The sequence below is a fragment of the Macaca thibetana genome, chromosome 7 (assembly GCF_024542745.1).
Source record: "Macaca thibetana thibetana isolate TM-01 chromosome 7, ASM2454274v1, whole genome shotgun sequence".
Taxonomy (NCBI): Eukaryota; Metazoa; Chordata; class Mammalia; order Primates; family Cercopithecidae; genus Macaca; species Macaca thibetana.
This window is the reverse complement of record NC_065584.1, coordinates 15,162,115-15,182,239: the sequence shown is the minus strand read 5'-3', so window position 1 is coordinate 15,182,239 and position 20,125 is coordinate 15,162,115. Positions and strand designations below refer to the sequence as shown.

Genomic DNA, 20,125 nt, shown 5'->3' with positions numbered 1-20,125 from the left:
GCACTGGGATGGTTTCTAAAACATATACCTTATATAAGTTGAAACAATAAAAATTCGAGGCTATTTAAATTACTTCCCAGCTTTCCAGTCTGGTTTTCATCGTTTCAGAATAAACGTCAAGGCTTAGAAGGTGGGGTTATTTTTAACAAGGATAGAAAGCAAAGAGAGAGTGGCATGTTTTAAGGCAGTTTTTTTTTTCCTTTAAAAAAATTCAATTCACAGTTTACATTCCCTAAAGAGAATTGACTAATTGAAAGGTTTAAGAAAAACGAGCAGCTGACAGAAAGCACATCTCTGTCGAAAATGATCTGCCTGGTAAGACTAGGTGTACAGCATCCAAGAAGCAGTTTGGGAAGACAGGGGCTGAGGAGGCAGGGCCAGTACACCGTCTCCTGGGGAGCCATCCGGGCAGAGGTCACACTCGGGGCTCCTGAGTTTATGTCAGAAGGGAGGGGCCTGATGTACATTGACTCCATAGGCATTTCATGAACACCTACTTTGTGCCAGGTTTGTGCCAGGACCTGGCAGCACAGGCATGACCAGTGTGGCCGGAGTAGAGTGGACACCACGGGGAAGGTGGCATGAGTGAGGCTGGAAGGGTTGGCAGGGCCAGACGGTGCAGGGCCTGGAAGGCCAAAATGCAGTCTTTGGCATTTATCCTAAGTGCTTGTTGAAAAGCTTGTCTGGCTGCCCTGTGGAAAACAGGAAGGAGCAGATTGAGAGAGGACTTGGGGACACCGGTTAGGGGACAGTGCAGTGGTCCAGCAAGAGAGGATGGGGGCAGAGGGACTCAAGAGCAGATCAGGGTAGGATTGCCAGGGCTTGTGCAGAATTGGCTGAAAAGGAGGTGGGTGTATCAGTGAGTGTTCCCTGCAGGAAATAGAAGCCACATTTAATATTTTCAACAGGAAGGAATTTAATTCAGGGAATGAGATGCTTACAAAATTACAGGGAAGGCTGAAGGAGCAGTGCTATGGTCTGCATGTTTGTATGTCCCCAGCATTACGTGGAAACCTAATTTCCAAGGTGATGTATTAGGAGGCGGGGACTTTGGAGGTGACCGGGTCATGGGGCTGGAGTCTTCATGGTTGGGCTTAGTGTCCTTATAAAAGAGACCGCAGAGAGCTACCTGGTCCCCTCCACCATGTGAGGAGGCAGAGAGAAGGCACCACGTATGAACCAGGACACTGGCCCTCACCAGACACCGAATCTGCCAGTGCCTTCATCTTGGACCCTGCAGCCTCCAGAACTGTGATAAATAAATTTCTGTTGTTTTTAAGCTACCCCAATTTATGATATTTTGTTATAGCAGAGCCTGAATGAACTGAGACAAGTGGGAAACGGAACGATCAAGTGTTCAGTAACTTCCTGTGTAGGATAAGGACATGATTGCCAGGACAGCCTATTGATGCTCAGGTCTCTGTAACCTTGGTTGCCAGTGGAAGTGGCAGCAGGAAGAACACACTGCCTCTTTTCTGCCCTCTGAGTCCTCTAGGTTGGCAGAACCTACTTCACACCCTGAACCCTAGCTGCAAGGGAGCTGGGCTCCTCAGAACAGGAAGTAGGACTGGGCTGTGTGATCCTGTAGCACAGCCTGTGCACCCATATCTAGGGTCCCTGCGGGGAAGGTTCATGGAAGGAAATAGAAAAGGACATTGAGTGCCTATTGGCCTGTCTACCTATCACAACATATGAGGAAGGAGGTGGTATCAAGGACAACGGCAGGATTTGTTTTATGCAGACTCGGATGGATGGGAGGCCATGCAACGAGGCCAAGTTGAAGGTGTTTATAGGATGGCCGAGGAGTGATGTTCTGTTGTCTGCTGGGCATGTTAGGTCTTGAGCTCAGGAAAGATTGAAATTTGGGAGCTGGATGTGGAGATTAAAAAGTCAAAGGCAGGGAATGGTGACATGGGCAGAAGAGGGCCCAGGGTGAAGCCCCAAGACCACCAGCGTTCAGGTGTTCCTTGGGGGCAGGGGCCCCTCTAACTGAGACTGAGGTGAGTGAGGAGAAGTGAGGCCAAGGAAGCTAAGCAAGAATGTTCCCAAAAGGTGGGATCACCCAACAATATGGACGAATCTTAAACTATTTTGTTAAGTGAAAGAAGCCAGACTAAGAAGGCTGCATATTACATGATTCCATCCATATTGTGCTCTGGGAAAGGCAAATTGGGAAAGGGAAACGCCAGTGGTATGGCGCACCAGATAGGGGTGTGTGTCCACTGGCAGTGGAGGTTACAGAGACCTAAGTGTCTAGAGGCTGTCCTGGCAATCGCGTCCACTTCCTTATTTCTGCACAAGATGTGATTGGATTTGATTATTCCATTTCCCATGTGTCTCAGTCCATTCAGGCTCCTATAACAAAACATGGTAAACTGGGAAGCTTAAACAACCAGGAGTGGGGCTGCGGGGAGGGGTGACTACAAAAAGCCAGCACAAGAGAATTTTAGGGGTGATGGAACTCTTCTGTCTGATGTATGGTGGTAAGATACACAACTGTAGGCGTTTCTCAAAACCCATTGAACTTCACACCACGAAGAATGAATTTTAGTGTATGCAAGATAGATAAATAGATTGATCTGTTCATTTATGTACACATATGTTCATTCATATACAAATAGGAAGCAGTCACTTGTATTAAATGTTTCAAGATCAAGGAATATAAGTGACAGTTTTTCTCTGGATCCATTTAATAATGGCCTAGACCTCTGTATGGGTGAATTCTGGGCTGCAGGCAGAATTGACCTACAAAATCTAATGTACGTTTCAGAGCATGGCCTCTTGGCATGGCCCTTAGAGCTTCCAAGAACAGAGGGCCTACTCCTGGGATGGAGGAGACCTTAATCCTGAGATATGCATCTGTTGGGGGTAAAATACTCCAATAAAGAGAGCCTGGTATTAGTTGGGCTCCCAAGCTGGGTTCTTATCTCTGCCAGACTGTGTTGGTGTGACTGTAGGTGACTTTAGTCTCTCAGAGCCTCCACTTCCTCTCAATAAAATGAGAATAAAGAGTTTCTCAGTATTGATTGGGAGCAGGCTTCAAGGCTTGATGTGGGCACCACCCTCTCCTGGGGCTGGCTGCACGTTCCCCAACAACTCCCCCAGGTCAGTGACTCCTGACTTACTCTACCCCGCACCATCGCAACAAGCTTCTCACTGTCTCTCGGTCGTTTGTTTACTTGTGCTACAGAGCAGGCACATCCATGAGGCTCCGTGCCTAATCCAGTGCCTGGCACGTAGTAAATGCTCAGGAAACATGCATCGATTCACATTCTTTCAGGATCAGGGCATTTCCCACCTCAATAACCTTCCACCTTCTGAGTAACTTTGCCTTTCCCTGAAAGTTTCAGAGGAAGAGCTGCCATGTCCGAGGGTGCTCAGGTTCCGTCAGGGTCTCATCCAGCCATTCCTAGACAGACCAGTGGCTACCAAGCGGGTACTCTGCACATGCTGTTGAATAAATCTATCCATTTTGAGAAGCAGGAGCAATGTTGGTGAAAGTTTGGGTCCCGGAACGGGCAACACTAATTCAGAGTGTCACCCATGGTGCCTTTTGTGTGTAAAGAAAACAGCTCAGGTGTGCCTGGAGGCCTCTGAATGGTGGATTGTAGAGTGCTGAGGGCATTGGAAGTGCTTCTGTCCCCAAGGAGTTTGGAGTTTCCCCTCCAATGTTCAGGAAGGCAACCAGCAGGAAGGACCTCCTCCAGCTTCCCTGGGCCCTGCTCACAGTCGAGGATGGGTGCACAGGAGGGAGGCAGATGCCTGGGGCATGAGGACACCTGGCTGTGTCCAGGACCAAGAGTGATGGAAGCCACTTCTGGGCACCGAGGTCCAAAGGGGAGTGGGGAGCAGCTGCCTTCCCTCCTGTTCCCCTTTCCCTTCACCCCATGTCCCCAGGGCAGTGGGGTGCTGGGATCATCCCTGGTTCCTTGAGCCCAGCTCCACCTACTGATACATCTCTCCCTTCCCTCCACCCTCCACCTCCAGATTTCTGCAGCTTAAAGGCTTAGGCGTGACCTCAAAAGCCATGTGTATGTTCCCTGCTGATCCCTCCCTCCTCCCTGGTGGGGATTTGAGTGGACAGAGCAGGTTCAGCCCCCTCAGACACGCAAGCATCGCGCTCTTGAAAGTGGCCCAGTGGCTCCTGATCCCAGGAAGCCCATGGGAGGAGAAGGAAGGCTTCCTCAGGAACCTGGGATTACACTGCTCCAGGCTTCAGATTCTCGTGTGGCCCAAATCATCTCTTACTTTCTTGTTCTCTTGCTCTTTCTGTCTTTCTGCAAGAAGCCTTTGTCTTCTGTTTAGCTTTCATACACCAAGGCTGTGTGTTCTGTGGAGGCGGGACAGAATGGATGTCAAGGAATGACTCTGTAAGTTAATGATGCTGAGTGACTGGCAGCCTGGCTGAGCTCAGTAGTATCACTTCTTACGGCCCAGTTTCTGCTGTGATCTGCATTCCTAGGTCAGGAAACAGCCCCCGAGGTGTTAGCCAACTTGCCCAGGTCCCACAGGTCATCAGGAGCAGAGGCACTTCCTGAAACCTAAGTCCATCGGCTACTAGAGACAGTGCATGGACCAGCTGTGTGGGACGTCTGCAGTTCCAATTTGTTGCTGTCAGTGACAAGGGTGGGAGGCCACAGAGTCCTGGTCTATACCCACCCCCTTCACCATGCCAGTGTCTAGAGGATTTTAATCCTGAACTGTGGAGCAGACTACTCCCAGCTATCAGCAGACAGCCGGGGAGGATGGGGTGGATATCTGCCTGCTCGCAGCCTTTGATGTCCCCACCAGGGCATGCCACACATAAGGATGACTGATTCATCACCATAGAAGTCATTTGTTCTCCTCCACGGCGCCCCAGCATGCACACAGGGGTGCAAAGCAAAGCATGAGGCTGAACAAGTAGAAGTAGCATCAGATTGTCACTGAAGAGATAGAGGGTCAGAGAGGTTTCATGATGTGACCAGGGTCACACAAGCTCATGCGTAGTCAAGCTAGGACTCCAGTCGACAGTGTGGTGTGATTTCCACTCGGCCAGACCGTCTCATTGTTAGAGGTGGGGCTTAGCCTTGGACGAGGAACATCAGGTCCCACTGTGAGTGCTGGCGTAGATGCCTGGGTGCTTTGAGCTGCTTACTTCCCTCTCTAAGCCTCATCTGAAGACAGGAACGTTGATGGCCCTAGTGCCTGCCTTGTGGGTTCAAGATGTGCCAGGAAGATGTGGATGAGTACAGAAGATGGTGGGGCACAGGCAGCCGGGAACTCTGCCAGTGACCACTGTCTTTGCTGGCAAAATTAAGGCCATAGATGCCATTCATTCTCCTTCGCAGCCCTCCAGGATACACATGGGTGTGAGGCTGAGTAGAAGTCTGTTCCTACCAAGGGCAAAGTCATTTAGACTCCCCTCCCTGCTGGAGGCCAGGTGGTATGTCCCCAGCAGCAGAAAGATGACATGACATTATTGTAATTTTCAAAACTTCTCATTTTTCAAAAATTTTTAAAGATGTTATTCTAATTCCCAAGATTGGATAAACCTATCAGCTCTCAAAACCCTGCTTTGGAGAATCAGGAAATGTCTCAAATTTTCATGGCAGAAATGCCTGTTGATCTGCATTGAAATATCCTAGTAGCTGCATTTCTCCTGGAAGTAAGATCTTGGCCTCAAGAATGCCAAGTCTCTGCCTATATAATTCTCCATCTCTGAGCTGACAAACCTTGAAGCCAGTCCGTGCCCTTGAACCGACAGCAGCAGCTCTATTAAAGAAGTTTGATTACGAAAAAAGAGAGAGATGTGAGGGAAGTGAAAGAATCTATTTTTCATTAAATGCTGCTTGTTTCAAAGTGGGAACATTTTCTGGGTGTCTGGGGAGCTGATGTTTTCTGTGGCTTGCCGGGAGAATCAGATCTTAAAAATCAGAAAAGTTTCCACATAAAGGAGAAAGCATCATTATCAGAGCTTAGGGCCTAATTATATTTGCAGAGAAGGGATTTCTGTCCTGGAAGTTTATTTAACAAGCATTTATCAAGCACCCACAATGAACCAGGTGTCATTCCAGGTGTTTAAGGGGTTTACATAGGTAATAAAAGTATTCTAATAAGATGAGATGATACATATTGTTATTTTTGCTAATATTTTAACCTTTGTTTATTCAGTCGATTGCTAAGGTTGATTGAGAACTTACTGTGTGCCAGGCCTAGCCTAGGTACTGAGGGTGCAATGGTGACCAGGGAAGTGTGGATCCCTGCCTTCCAGAAGCTTCCAGTTAAGCTGGTGTGGTGAGAGTGGGTGGAGATCTGGGAGTGCCCTAAACAGGATCTGTGACAATGGAATTCATTCATGTATACGTCCATTCATGAGCGTGCTTATCCACTGATGATTTTGAATGTGGCAGTGGCAGGTGAGAAGGTATTGTTTCTCTATTACTGAGCAGATGAGTTGTCAGAGCTGCCTGGGGGTGCAGGAATGATGCTCAAACCCCAAGCATTTGATTTGGATTTTTTCTACATCTTGGCTGTTATCAGCAATATGGCTATGAACATTGATGTGTAAGTTTTAGTATGGACATATGCTTGCATTTCTCTTGGGTCTATACTTGCGAGTGGAATTGCTGAGTCATATGGTCTATGCTTAATCTTTTGAGGGACTGCCAGACTGTCTCCCAGGCTGTACCATTTTACATTTCCACCAGCAGTGTTTGAGATTCCAGTACCTCCATATCCTTGTCAACACTTAACTACTATCTGTTCTGGGTTCTAGCCATCATACATGTGTGAAGTGTTTCATACTGTTTTTTAAAATGCAAGACATATCTAAAACATGATCCACTCTAAGGGGCTGGAATATCTTTGCATAATCCAGTATCCAGCAACTATTTCCTGAGAGCACCGGTCTGCCCCTGGACTGAGAAATGGCTGACCTTCTTGCTGATCAGTCCAAAGCCAGGTGGGCTCTGCCATCCTTAATGAACTCCCAGATGTCAAGTGAGGTTTGTCAGGAGGCCCACAGATAACTAAAACTTCCATCTCTTCCTGTCTTCCAGCAATTCACGAGTTCCCTGCAGACCTGTTCTCCAATAAGGAGCGACAGCACGGAGCCGTCCTGCTGCACATCCTTGGTGTAAGTGGTCCTCCCAGAGTGGTCACAAAACTTCTAGCATGTGAAGCCTCTCTGCACAGCGGGGCAGAGCCGTGGCATGTCTGAGATCTGTTATTCTTGTAACAGCCCAGTGAGGAGAGTGGAGACTGGGCACGTTTCACTCACAAAGAAATGGTGTCTTAAATGTGTTAGGTGACTTACCCAGTGTCACACAGCTAGTGGCCCCAGAGCCAACACAGGAATGGAAGTCTTTCCTGTACCCCATTTTCTGCTTTTGTAAAACAGGGATGATGGTACCTATTACCGAGGATGAATATGAGTGAATACGGGTCAAGGGCATCAGCGTTGTGTGGCACATAATAACTCCTACAAATGCTTGCTCTCCTGATTCCCATGATGACCCCTAAATTTTAGTACCTTTACATCACTATGTAGACAGTCCCCAAGTTAGGATGGTTCCACTTACTATTTTTCAGTGTTACGACGTTGCAAAAGTGAGACATATTCAGTATCACTGTTCTGGAAGTATAAAGAAACTATACTGTGAATTTTGAAGTTTTATCTTTTTCTGGGCCAGTGATACTCTCTCCTCATGCTGGGCAGTAGCACCAGTTGCAGCTCCCAGTCAGTCACGTGGGCATGAGCATAAACAAGCAACCAGTACTTTACAGGGTACTGTGTTGCCAGATGAATTTGCCCAGCTGTAGGCTAATTAAGTATTCTGAGAACGTTTAACGTAGGCTAGGCTAAGCGATGATGTTCAGTAGGTTAATTGGGTTAAATGCATTTTCCACTTATTTATTTATTTATTTATTTTTGAGATGGAGTCTTGCTCTGTCGCCCAGGCTGGAGTGCAGTGGCGCGATCTTGGCTCACTGCAACCTCTGCCTCCTGGGTTCAAACGATTCTCCTGCCTCAGTCTCCCAAGTAGCTGGGATTACAGGCATGTGCCACCACACCCAGTTAATTTTTGTATGTTTAGTAGAGAAGGGGTTTAACCATGTTGGCCAGGCTGGCCTCGAACTCCTGATCTCAGGTGATCCACCTGCCTCGGCCTCCCAAAGTGCTGGGACAACAGGTGTGAGCCACTGCCCCCAGCCCATTTAAAGTATTTTAAACTTAAAATGGGCTTATCAAGCTATAACCTCATTGTAAGTCTAGGAGCATCTGTAGTTTAAAACTTTGGTGTACTTCTCAAACTTCCCTCTATATTCAGATGGACCTTGATGACAAATGGTGGAAGGGGGGTTAGTAGTAATTTGAAAAGAAATAGGGGTTCACACCTAAGTTACAAGTTTGTAACTCTCTGTGCTGGAGTAGGCAAACTACAACCCTTGCCAAGTCTGGCTCAATGCCTGTTTTTGTAAATAAAGTTTTATTGGAACACAGACATTCCTATTCATTTCTATATTATCTTCTATAATATAATAATAAGTGCTATTTTTGCACTTCAGAGGCAGAGCTGAGTACATGCATCAGAGACAGCCTGACCCACAAAGTCAAACATATTTTTTATCTGCCCCTTTACAGAAAAGGTTTGCTGACTCTGTTGTGTGGTATGGAGAAACGTAGCTGGTCAAGGTTTGCTTCTCTGCTTTGGATCAACCACAGCAAATTTTCCTCCTGATCAGCTTCCCTGACCATCCAGCACCATCTGCTTGTATATTTAAACCCAACCAAGTATTATTCTTTGCAAGAGATCATTAAGAAAGTGAAATCTGGAATTCCCACATAGATAGTAACAACCAGAAAATAATGAATGGGTGAAGTTTTAATTAAGAGGGTAAGCCATTCATGAAAATGAAGACTAGAATGAGGGCTGTTGGCACATTTTGAACAACAGACCTGTTTATTATTTCTATAATACCGTTATTATCTTTCTAGTTTCTCTGGCTTTACACTCCCTCCCCTTTCACTAAGGGACTGTGGATGTGGCTAATTGGTCCCATAGTTCTGTGGTCCTGCCTCGTGAAAGTCTTGGCATAGCTGAAATAAAACCTCAGGTTTCTGCTGAACCTGAGTGCACCTTGGGAATTTCACAGGAGCCCTTTAGAGGAGGGGTTACCAAGCTATGGCTGGAGAGCCAAATCCAGCTCACCAACTGTTTTTTTTTAAAAAAAATAAATAAATAAAGAGAAGAGGTTTAACTGACTCACAGTTCCACATGGATGGGGAGGCCTCAGGAAACTTACAATTATGGTGGAAGGGGAGGAGGCACATTTTACGTGGTGGCAGGGAAGAGAGAGCATGCAAGAGCAGGGAAAACTGCCTTACAAAACCATCAGATCTCGTAAGAACTCACTCACTATCACGAGAACAGTATGAGAAAATCACCCCCATACCACCAATGGTTTTTATAAATAAAGTTTTATTGGAACACTGCCACACCCATTCTATGGCTTGTTCTTGTTTCACAACAGCAGAATAGTTGTGGAAGTGACTATTTGGCCAGCAAAGCCTAAAATATTACTATCTGACCCTTTACAGAAAACGTTTGCTGACCTCTTGTTTTTTCTTTTTTTGATTTGAATGGGTAGATGAATGCTGACCTCTTCTTTAGAGCACAAAAAGGACCTAGCTTAGGGGCTGGTTTTGCCTGCAGTGCTCCGTGACCCAAGAGATGGAAATCGGGGCACTATCTTGGCTCATCTTCTCTCCTCATTGTTTCTAAGGGCTCAGAAGAGAGAGGGGCCTTTTTTGGCCTCTCGGGAGGTGATGTTGGTGGGGATTGCTGTGAGTGAATTCAAGTCAGAATCCTAAGCTTTGTAGCAGGGTCTCCCCCACCTGCCTTCTCCCCTTTACCCACACCCCTGCTATTTGTTTCTTTTTACTCCTCTTCCTCAAAATGTTGACAATGAGTCAAATCCAGTAGACACATGCCTCAGATGCCCTGGATGCAGCTAATGTATCTTCTACTTTATTAATCCCAATGAATGAATGGTGAAATTGATGAGTATCACACTGTTTTAGCTGAAGTAGCCCAGCCTTTCTCTTTCGCAAACAGGACATCCATAGCACTTTTTCTTTGAAGAAAGAAATGGCTTTCCCCAGTGCTTAGAGCAAAACCCGTCTCTTCTCCATGGGTCCTGGTCCTGGCCTCTCCCTCCAACCTCACATTCTCCATTTTCCACTCTCTCTATTCTACCTGTTGTTCCTCAAATGCTGTCAAACACACTCCTGCCTCAGGGCTTTTGCACTGCTGTTTCCTGGTAGATATTTTACTGGCCAGTGTGCTTCTTTGTTCCCCACTAAGGTAAGTTATAGGAGAGGGTTTTCCTGGCTTCCTCACCACTGTATCTCTGATCCCCTTGGTAGTTCCTGGCACATAGGATGAGCTCAGTGAAGCCGTGCTGGCTGCTGAGCAGAGGGATGGGCCAGAGAGAGACTCCAGATATAAAACCATTTTAAAACTGCTGATCTGTGCTTACTTCATCATGAGACAGATGCTGAAACCAAAACCTAGAAACGTTTCTTATCCAAAGTCACTTGGCAAGTCAGTTCCAGAACCAGCCTTAGAATCTGGGTTCTTTGCTCCATGAACCTCCAAATGTCAATGGCCTGTGTGTTTTAATGGTGCCAACATTATTAAGTAGCATCCCAGGAAATGCTGGATGTCAAGTTGCCATTTGTTTTGGCAGGGGATAGGCAGTCACTTTAGTGCCTTCCCTAAAAATAAAGGGAGCAAATCAGGATTGTTATTATTATTTTAAATTCTTAAAATTGTGGTTCTGAGTGCTTTCCATTTTGGCCATTAGAGTTAGATCTTGCCTGTTGAGGGCAGACTCTGGTGCTAGGAGAGAGAGCTGCTGCTTTAAGAAGAGATGCTTGAGAGAGTAGAAAAAAAATTGTTTTTCCTGTTCTCAAACTTGCTCACCACCTTCTGCTTCAACAAACACACAACAAAATGTGTGTGGGTTTTTTCCCCACATGCCAAGAATTCAGCAGATACCAGTTGGGTGTCCTCTAACTCAATTCAGTTCTGACACTGTACCTAGAGACAGTGGCAGCTCCCACCCGCCAAGGGCTCAGTCCCTCAAGACTGCTGCTTCTTTAGACGGCAGATGCAACCCTCAAGTTGTTTTACCTGTGCTTCTGAACAACCTGCAAAATCAGGGTTCCCATGACCCCCTCCTTGCGCTCAATTAATTTGCTAGAGCGGCTCACAGAATTCAGGCAAACACTTTGACTTCCATTTACCAATTTATTATACAGGATATTACCAAGGATACAGGGCTGGGTGCCTTGGCTCACTCCTGTAATCCCAGCACTTTGGGAGGCTGAGGTCAGAGGAGCACTTGAGTCCAAGAGGTCAAAACCAGCCTGGAAAACATAGTGAGACCCCCATCGCTACCAAAAAATAAATAAATAAATAGAATTAGCTGGCCGTGGTGGTGCGCACCTGTAGTCCCAGCTACTTGGAAGGCTGAGGTGGGAGGATGATGAGCCCATGAGGTAGAGGCCTCAGTGAGCCAAGATGGCACTGCTGCACTCCAGCCTGGGTGGCAGAGAGCCCATCTCAAACAAAAAGGGATATGGATGAAGGGATGCGTAGGGCGAGGTATTGGGGAAGGGGTGCAGCGCTTCCACACCCTCCCTAAACATACGACCCTCCAGGAGCCTCCATGTGTTCAGCTATCAGGGAAACTCCTTAAGCCCTGTCTTTTTGGGTTTCTATGGAGGCTTCATTACATAGGCGTGACTGATTACATCATTGGCCACTGGTGATCAATTCAACCTCCAGTCTCTCTCTCCTCCCTGGAGGTTGGGGGCTGGGGCTTAAAGTCCCAACCTGCTCATACTGCCTTGGTCTTTCTGGTGACCTGCCCCCATCCTGAAGCTACCTAGATGCCCCCAGTCACCAGTCACCTCATTGTCATGCAGAAGACATTCCTATTATGCCCAAGGTTCCATGGGTTTCAGGAATTGTGTGCCAGAAACCAAGGGCAGAGAGCAAATATAACTTCTTATTAGATCACACGAGGAGGGAGCCCCAGTGGCCTGAGTTTTCGTCCCCTCTGCTGCTCAGCATGTTATCGCCTCTGTGGGTCTCAGTTTCCCCATTTGCCAGTAAGGGGATTGAGGGAACAAAATCTACGGTGCTGGAGTCTTCCTGTGTGCCCCGCTCTGTCCGCCTGGCCTCTGCCCTGGCAGCCTGGTTTGGGGTGCGGTGGGCCCTCTGCAGCTGCAGCAGGGGCCCTCACGACCCTGCCTGTCTCCTCTCTCGTTTGCAGGCTCTGTATATGTTCTATGCCTTGGCCATAGTGTGCGATGACTTCTTCGTTCCATCTCTAGAGAAGATCTGTGAGGTACGTGGAAGGGACTTGGGACACCTTGGTGAAGCCTTGAAGACATGTGGTACATAAATGCCAGGCCGAGAAGGCCAGGGCTGGTGCGGGGAGCATGCTGGTGGTAACGGCTGTCACACCGAGCACTTAGTGTCTGCCCCATGGTGAAGCCTCACTAGAAACCCTCCAATTAGCCTTGGTGGATGGCAGCCTCTCCCAGAACCTGGCAGAGGAAAACGCTCCCGGTGTGAGATCACCACCCAGAACCACTGGGTCCACAGCAGGCTGTTGGCATGTGTGTTCAACCTGGCTAAGTACAAAGCACAGGCAGGCCTGCCAGATGCAGTGGAGCATTGCCTGTCACCAGCTGCAATTGGCAGGTGCCAGGTGGGCCCACCACCCTCCCCCCCCGCCAGGGGGATGCCAAGCTGCAGTGGCAGGAATTTCCCTTCCGTCCTCACCTTTGCATGCTGGTGTTTTCCCCCACAATTATTTTGTTAGTTTTTTACTTTCTTTCCTTATTTCTCCTCACATACAAGATCCCAGTGTATCTCTTTGCTCCACCTTACTCTTGGCTTCTAGTCAAGGAAGGAAATCGACTTCCGTTTGCAGCACCTCCTGTGTGCACAGTGCCCAGGGCTTTGCCAGCCTTCATCCCTGTGAAATCTCCCGTGTGTTTGAGGCCATGTCTTCATGGTGACATTTGCAGCTGGGAAGGCAGGTTGTTTGGGGCAGGTGCTTCCCTGTGACTTTCCCCCTTCTGGGCCCAGCTTGGGGAGCTCAGTGTCCTTACAGAGTTGGGACTGGCTGCTTTGGACCTGGGCCTGCTAAGCAGTGACCTGGCAAACATGCAAAGGCCTCCCCTTACCTCACACCCCCTCAGATGGAGCCTTGTGCTCGCCTCCATCCAGACGCTTGTCAGTGAGGGAACGGAGCCAGGGGAGGAGGGTGAGGAGCAGAGTCGGCAGATGCCCACTGGGATAACTGTGCAGGAGGGTCCACCCAGGGCCCCTGTGGAGTGTGCGCTGCAGCGATGGCAGTTATTAAAAGTGTTGCTGCCTCTGCCTTCCAGAGGGGGCCCTTGGGAAGGATGCAGGCAGCTGATCCTTACTGAATACACACCTAGGACCCACCACTAGGCTGAGAGCTTGGGGAGGCCATAGCAATGGGGTTGATGGGAGCCTGTGGAAGGTGAAAGGTGGGTGACTACAGTGTAGGGCCACATACAGTGGAGGTGCCATGCGCCCCATAGGGTTACCTGTATCCCTAAGGATGGAAGTGAGCAAGGGTGATGGTCGTAGCCATGTAGGTAAGACCGATGTCAAGGGCTCAGTGAGAGATGTTAAAGGACAGGGGAGCCAAAGGGAGAAGGGGAGCATCTCTCTTGGGGGAGAAATCTGGGAAGGCTTTGTGGAGGAGGTGGCATTGGGTCCAGGTTTCAGAAGTGGGAAGGAGTTTAGCAAGCAGAGAGGGAAGGGAAGGGCGTTCCAGGTGGAAGGAATGGCCCAGGCAAAGGCAGGGAGGAGGGAGGACAGGAGGCAGCATGCTTGGGTTCTGCTGAAAGTTTTGGAGATCCTTTGGGAGCAGAGCCTCTTCTGTGGAACTCTGATTTTTGTCAGGGTTAAGGTAGCCGGCTTCTGTCCTGGAGACACTGCTGTGCCCCCACCCCAGACTCTGTCAAGCCCAGAGTGCCGACCCTTCTGAGGACCCCTCCAAGGATAGCTCATCAGTGGGTTCCTCGGTGGCCGCAGAGCCCAGGGCTGCTCAGGGATACTTTGGGAGGTGGGGCTGGTGGAGGTGAGTCCTGCCCTGTGGGCGCCTCCAGATTGGTTTTCAGGCAGACCCTCAGTCTCCATGGTTTCTCCAAACATCCAAAGCCTCCAGCACTGCACTTTAGATCAGAGGATGGGCTCTGTGGCCAGATACGGCCTGGACAGGCAGAACAGGCCTCGACCATGAGTTCCCACCCTGTCCCGTGCCAGCTCAACCCTGAAACCAGTACCTCTGGGTCTTTGTGAGCCACCGGATGTCAGGCCTGCCGTGGAGAAGGCCTTCCAGAATGCAAGGCCCAGCTGCGGGCCAGAGGCCTCCAGATCCACAATGCTGACATTCTCACTGAGGCCCCCAGTACCCAAAACTGGCATGGGAGGGGATGGTCACTAGACTGGTGTGCGCCTGGGGAGCACCACTGTGTCCCAGACCCTGTACTAGGCACCAGGGATGCAAAGACAGGAAGACCAGCTGCTGCCCTCATCATCCAGTGAGGGAAGGCAAAGCTTGTGAACCACAAACCCTCATGTGAAATTCACGTTTCAGTAACAGCAGATAAAACACATCATATATCTGAGGGAAATGGCTGGCTCTGAATGGATGCCTAGGAAGACTTCATCAGGGAGACATTATTTGGTCAGGGGCTTGGAGGACAAACAGAAAGGAGATAGGTAGGGGAGGGGGAAGGGCTCTGAGTGGAATGCCTGGTGGAGGGTGCAGGGCAGATGGCAGAAGGCAGACAGCATGTCCCCGGGGTGAGAGGCTGTGGGCAGAGGAGTTTGGCTCTGGTTGCAGCACTGCTGTCCTGCATGCTCCTTGGCTGTGGAGCATCCAGTGATGTCCAGGGCCCCCACGTCACACCCTGAGGGTCTGTGGTCACTTCTGTTTCAGAGACTTCATCTGAGTGAAGATGTGGCTGGAGCCACCTTCATGGCTGCAGGAAGCTCAACGCCAGAGCTGTTTGCCTCTGTTATTGGTAAGAAATCCCCTCTAGCCTGAGACACAGGATCTAGAGAGTCCGTTTGGTGCCCAGAGCAGTGGGGGCATTTGTCAGCTCTAAGCCTCACTTCTCATCTGTGAAATGGGAGAACTGGAGAGACAGTAAGTAGGTGGGTGGTTTCTTGGGGCATGGGGTGGAGTAGGGTGCTGAGGGGTGATAAAAATGTTCTTTTTAAGGTGATAAAAATAATCTAAAATTAGATTGTGGTTTTGGTTGCATGATTCTGTGAATATACCAAAACTACCGAATTGTATATTTAAATGGGTAAATTTTATAGCAGGCAAATTATATCTGAATAAAGCTGCTCAGAGGAAAAGGGAAGATTGGAGTAGCTGGTCCCCGGCGGCATTTCCATCTCCCTGGTTCTGCCACGGCTTCTGCCATTCTCTTCTGCTCCCCAGATGCTCTGTTTGATAGTAAAACAACCCACTTTCCTGTGAAAGGGGACACTGAGGAAGGGGCAGGCTGGGGTGCATGTCTGAGGCCCAGGGCCTGTGTGTTTCCTTTCCAGGGGTGTTCATCACCCACGGGGACGTCGGGGTGGGCACCATCGTGGGCTCCGCTGTGTTCAACATCCTGTGCATAATTGGAGTATGTGGACTGTTTGCTGGCCAGGTCAGTGGTTTCTCCCCGGGCCTGGCAGACGCATGCCCTGAAGTGTGGGGAAGAGCCTCTATGACAAGAGGTTGGGGTAGCAGTGGGGACACCCACAGGACAGCTGAGCTGGATTCTGGATACATTTGGGGCCTGGTTTTGGCCTCCCCAACAGGGAGCATGAAGCTGGATTGTCGTTGATACCCCATTAGATATCCTCAGAGCCCCCGGGGAATGTTGGACTTGACCTCAGAGAGGCGGGTCGTGAGTGAGGCCCTGCCTTGCGGAGGGAGATGGAAGTGGGCAGCTGACTGTGCCTGAAGCTGCCAGGATCGGGTGGAGAGCGAGAGCCTCTGGCCTCTGCTGTGAAACACGCACTGTTCTGACCTCAGAGGAATAGGGGGCTGCTTTGCCATGGCTTGAGAACATTACTTGGTTTCATTCTGTTCCCCAAATATAACAAAGAACAAGTGTGGGCTGGAGTTAGGAGGAGGAGCCCTGTGGGTGTGCCCTGCACTGCGGAGGGGAGGAGGCCTGGGCAGTTGCACCCCCTCCTCATCCCCCTGCTCATAGCAGCCAACGGGGCTCTGCCGGCAGGTGGTCCGTCTGACGTGGTGGGCCGTGTGCCGAGACTCTGTGTACTACACCATCTCTGTCATCGTGCTCATCGTGGTGAGTCGCCCCCCCACCCCCAAGGTCAGGTTGGCCAGGACCCTGCAAAAGCACAGGACCCCTGCCCATCTCTGCCTTGGCACTGGGACCAGAGAGGACTCACAGCACCCAGTAGTGGGGTGTGCCAGCCACTCACTGTGGTCACAATGACCAGCCCCCCACCTCCCGCACTATGCCACCCCCAGCACTGTGCCTCCCTTTCCCCAAAACCTCAGACCCCGCACCTTGGTTGTGGAGCGAATCCAGGGGCCATCTTGAAGACACAAAGGCCTCAGAAGCAGACGTCCCACAGCCCGTGCGGTTCAGCTAGGGCACTTTTCTCATCTGGGGCCCTTTTGCTCCCCATGTAGGCCCTGGTTACTCTTTGGTGGGCTTGGTTTTAAAATGCAGAGTTTCTGGCTCTGCTGCCCACAGGGTGGGAGAGGGAGCAGGCCAGCTCAGGGCAGGCAGAGGGAGCAACTGGGAGCAAGAGAGGAGCCAGGAGGAGAGGAAGAAGAGGAGAGGAGCTCACAAGGGGGCCCTGGACCTGTTGGAGTGATGTGGAGTGTCCCACATGGGCCCCAAGGGCTGGGGTGACATCATGGCACTTGATAGTGAGGTGGATGGCACAGCCAGATATAGCCAAGGAGCATGTCATCCACAGGGGAGCATTTTAAAACAAAAGAATTTTGAAGTGGAGGAAAGGGACATGTACACAGGGCACACTCAAACTTCAGGGGTGGAATGTGCCTCTGAGTGACAGCTCTCAACCAGACCTAGAGTGAACTTTATATAGACTGTCGTGTCCCCTGTATTAGTGCCCTATTGCTGCATAACAAATTTCCCCAAAACTCAGCAGTTTAAGACAAAGATTTATTATCTCCCACTTTCTGTGGGAAACCAGTCAGAAATGGTATAGCTGGGTCCTCTAGGCCAGGTCCTCTGCTAGGCTGCAGTTAAGGCATTAGCCAGGGTAGCATCATCACAGAGCTTGGTGGGCGGGGCTGCTCTTGCAGGGTCACTCATGTGGCTGTGGGCAGGCCTTGGGCTGCTGGCTGTTCCACAGGGCAGCTCTCAGCTGGGTTGCGGGCTTCCCTCAGAGCAAGGGCCAGAGGCACCAAGATGGAAGCCACAGCCTTTTCCTAACCTGCTTTCGGGAGTGATACCTGCCACATGTGCTGTATTCTGTTTGTTAGAAGCAAGTCACCAGGTGCAGCCCACGTGCTAGGGAAGCATGAATGTCATTCAGTGGGAGCATGGGGACCCCCTACAGGCTGCCTACCACACCCTCCAAAAAGTAGATGTCTGAGATGATTCTACAGATGAAACAATCTACGGATACACGATTTCAAACAGGTCAACATATGCCCTAACTATAATATAAAGGAGAAATAAATGTAATTTATAATAAAAGAATACATCTTTCAGTATGTAAATGGTTTGGCATGAAGAAGCCAGGAGAGCCAATGAAGGGATTGGTTCCCTCCTACACAAACAATCTCTGAGACCGTCTAGTACAAATGCAGACTGATGCCCAAGTGTTGGGCTCTCTCCTAAACCCCGTGGGTGGTGCCGATGTTGATGATGTGATTTTCCACAATAATGAACGACTCCTGATAAAATTCCAAACAGAGCAAAGTATAATCATTCCTTAATTTGCATGACAGTTACCTTATTAGAAAATTAAGGATTCACTAAAATGATGTAAAAATTCTTTGATTTACAAAAATGAAGTGAAGGCCGGGTGTGGTGGCTCATGCCTGTAATCCCAGCACTTTGGAAGGCCGAGGCGGGCTGATCACTTGAGGTCAAGAATTTGAGACCAGCCTGGCCAACATGGTAAAACCTTGTCTCTACTAAAAGTACAAAAATTAGCCGAGTTTGGTGGTGCATGCCTGTAATTCCAGCTACTTGAGAGCCTGAGGCAGGAGAATTGCTTGAACCTGGGAGACGGAGGTTGCAGTGAGCCAAAATCACGCCACTGCACTTCAGCCTAGGTGACAGAGCGAGACTATGTCTCAAAAACAAAAAAAAGATACACCCTCCAACACACACTTGCACACCACATATACACATGCATACCCCATACACACACAAACACCATGCACACACAAGCTATCTTTCAGTCTTTGAGATTTCTTGATTATAGCAATTCTGTTCCATGAATGAGGGGAGGCTTCTGCCAGGTTAGCCCCTAGTAGCTACTTGGACTGTTATAAAGCACAGGACATATCTCTGAGGGTGGCTGTGCTAAGCTGGGGCTATGTAATACAGTACACTGCTGGCCTAGGCTACACTAAGGAAAGGCCTGTAGGTGAGCAGCTCAGAAATGGATCCATAACACATATAACAAGGCCAGTATACGTTGGCTCTGGGTGCCTGGGTGTCTGTGCTTGTTCTTGTTTGGAAATAAATATGTCCCACCCACCTCAACTCTGTTTCTTTTGCCTTACAGTTCATATATGATGAACAAATTGTGTGGTAAGTTTTTCAAGTGTATTTTTCATTGTTCTTTTTTGTTGTTGTTTCCAGTATCCTTGTTTGTTGGGTTCCCTGAATCTTTTTAAACATTATTTTCATAAACTTAAGCTTATCAACTTGTGAAAGTAGAAAAAGATATCATTCTGAGCAATCATGCCTTTCTTTATCCTGTCAAAGTGCAAAAAACTGTTTCCCTTAATAGTCCTGTCCTGCTAGGTGTCACGATGTGTTATAAAGTTAAAATTCTGAAAACAGTATGGTATTTTGCAAAGGGATAAGCATAGGCCAATATGGAATGCATTAATGGGCCTATTTCTGGAATGGGGGACATTGCAGAGATGTCATGATAAGGCAGTGAGTTAGGAATAGAGTCTTGAATGCTGCAGGGACAACTGGGAATCCACACAGAACAATACAACATCAGATCCCTACCTCACACCTTATACAAAAGTAAACTCCAGGTGATTTGAAGATATTACTGTAAAAATGAGACTTTTTAGAAAATGTCAAAAGAAAATATAGAGACTTATCTTTAAGACACTAAGGTAGGAATTAATTTCTTAATTAAGATACATAACCCAGCATGGTGGCTCACACCTGTAATTTCAGCTACTAAGGAGGCTGAGGTGGGAGGATGGCTTGAACCCAGGAGTTTGAGACCAGACTGAGCAAAATAGTGAGACCCCATCCACCAAAACAGATACATAAATCACAAACTTCTGAGGAACAGGTTGATGTTTCCATTCTATTTGATAGCATGGGAATGCATCTGACATTCATAACTCATAAACATTTTCTTTTGATTGCCAACAATTCAGAATCTGCATGTATCCTGTATGATTTTTTTTTTTTTTTTTTTCTGAGATCCAGTCTTACTCTGTCGCCCAGGCTAGAGTGCAGTGGTGCCATCTTGGCTCACTGCAACCTCTGCCTCCTGGATTCAAGTGATTCATGTGCCTCAGCCTCCCAAGTGGCTGGGACTACAGGTGCATGCCACCACACCTGGCTAATTTTTTAATTTTTTGTAGAGATGGGGTTTCACCATGTTGGCCAGGCTGGTCTTGAACTCCTGGGCTCAAGTGATCCACCTGCCTTGGCCTCCCAAAGTGTCTGGATTACAGGCTGCATCCTGTATGATTATTTATGGAAATAGAATCAGACAGTCAGGCTGAGGACATCAGCTACCTGCCCTGAGCAGCTGTGTGCTATGGGCCCCCAGAAACCTGGTTCTGGTCCTATCCTGGCCCC

The 20,125-nt window shown here is 48.8% G+C and overlaps 2 protein-coding genes across 3 annotated transcripts in view; both read left to right on the top strand.

Annotated features, from left to right (window-relative positions):
* The window catches only part of RIN3 (Ras and Rab interactor 3), a 768,425-nt gene that overhangs the window by 497,846 nt on the left and 250,454 nt on the right, over positions 1–20,125 (top strand). The gene's annotated exons all lie outside the window — the stretch shown is intronic.
* Positions 1–20,125, top strand: part of SLC24A4 (solute carrier family 24 member 4) — a 177,013-nt gene that overhangs the window by 102,858 nt on the left and 54,030 nt on the right. For both annotated transcript variants that reach the window (XM_050799075.1, XM_050799076.1), the window contains exons 3-8: positions 7,041–7,117; positions 12,328–12,402; positions 15,043–15,127; positions 15,663–15,766; positions 16,343–16,417; positions 18,852–18,877. In XM_050799075.1, the coding sequence (XP_050655032.1) occupies positions 7,041–7,117; positions 12,328–12,402; positions 15,043–15,127; positions 15,663–15,766; positions 16,343–16,417; positions 18,852–18,877 (442 nt within the window). The remainder of the gene's footprint in view (positions 1–7,040; positions 7,118–12,327; positions 12,403–15,042; positions 15,128–15,662; positions 15,767–16,342; positions 16,418–18,851; positions 18,878–20,125) is intronic.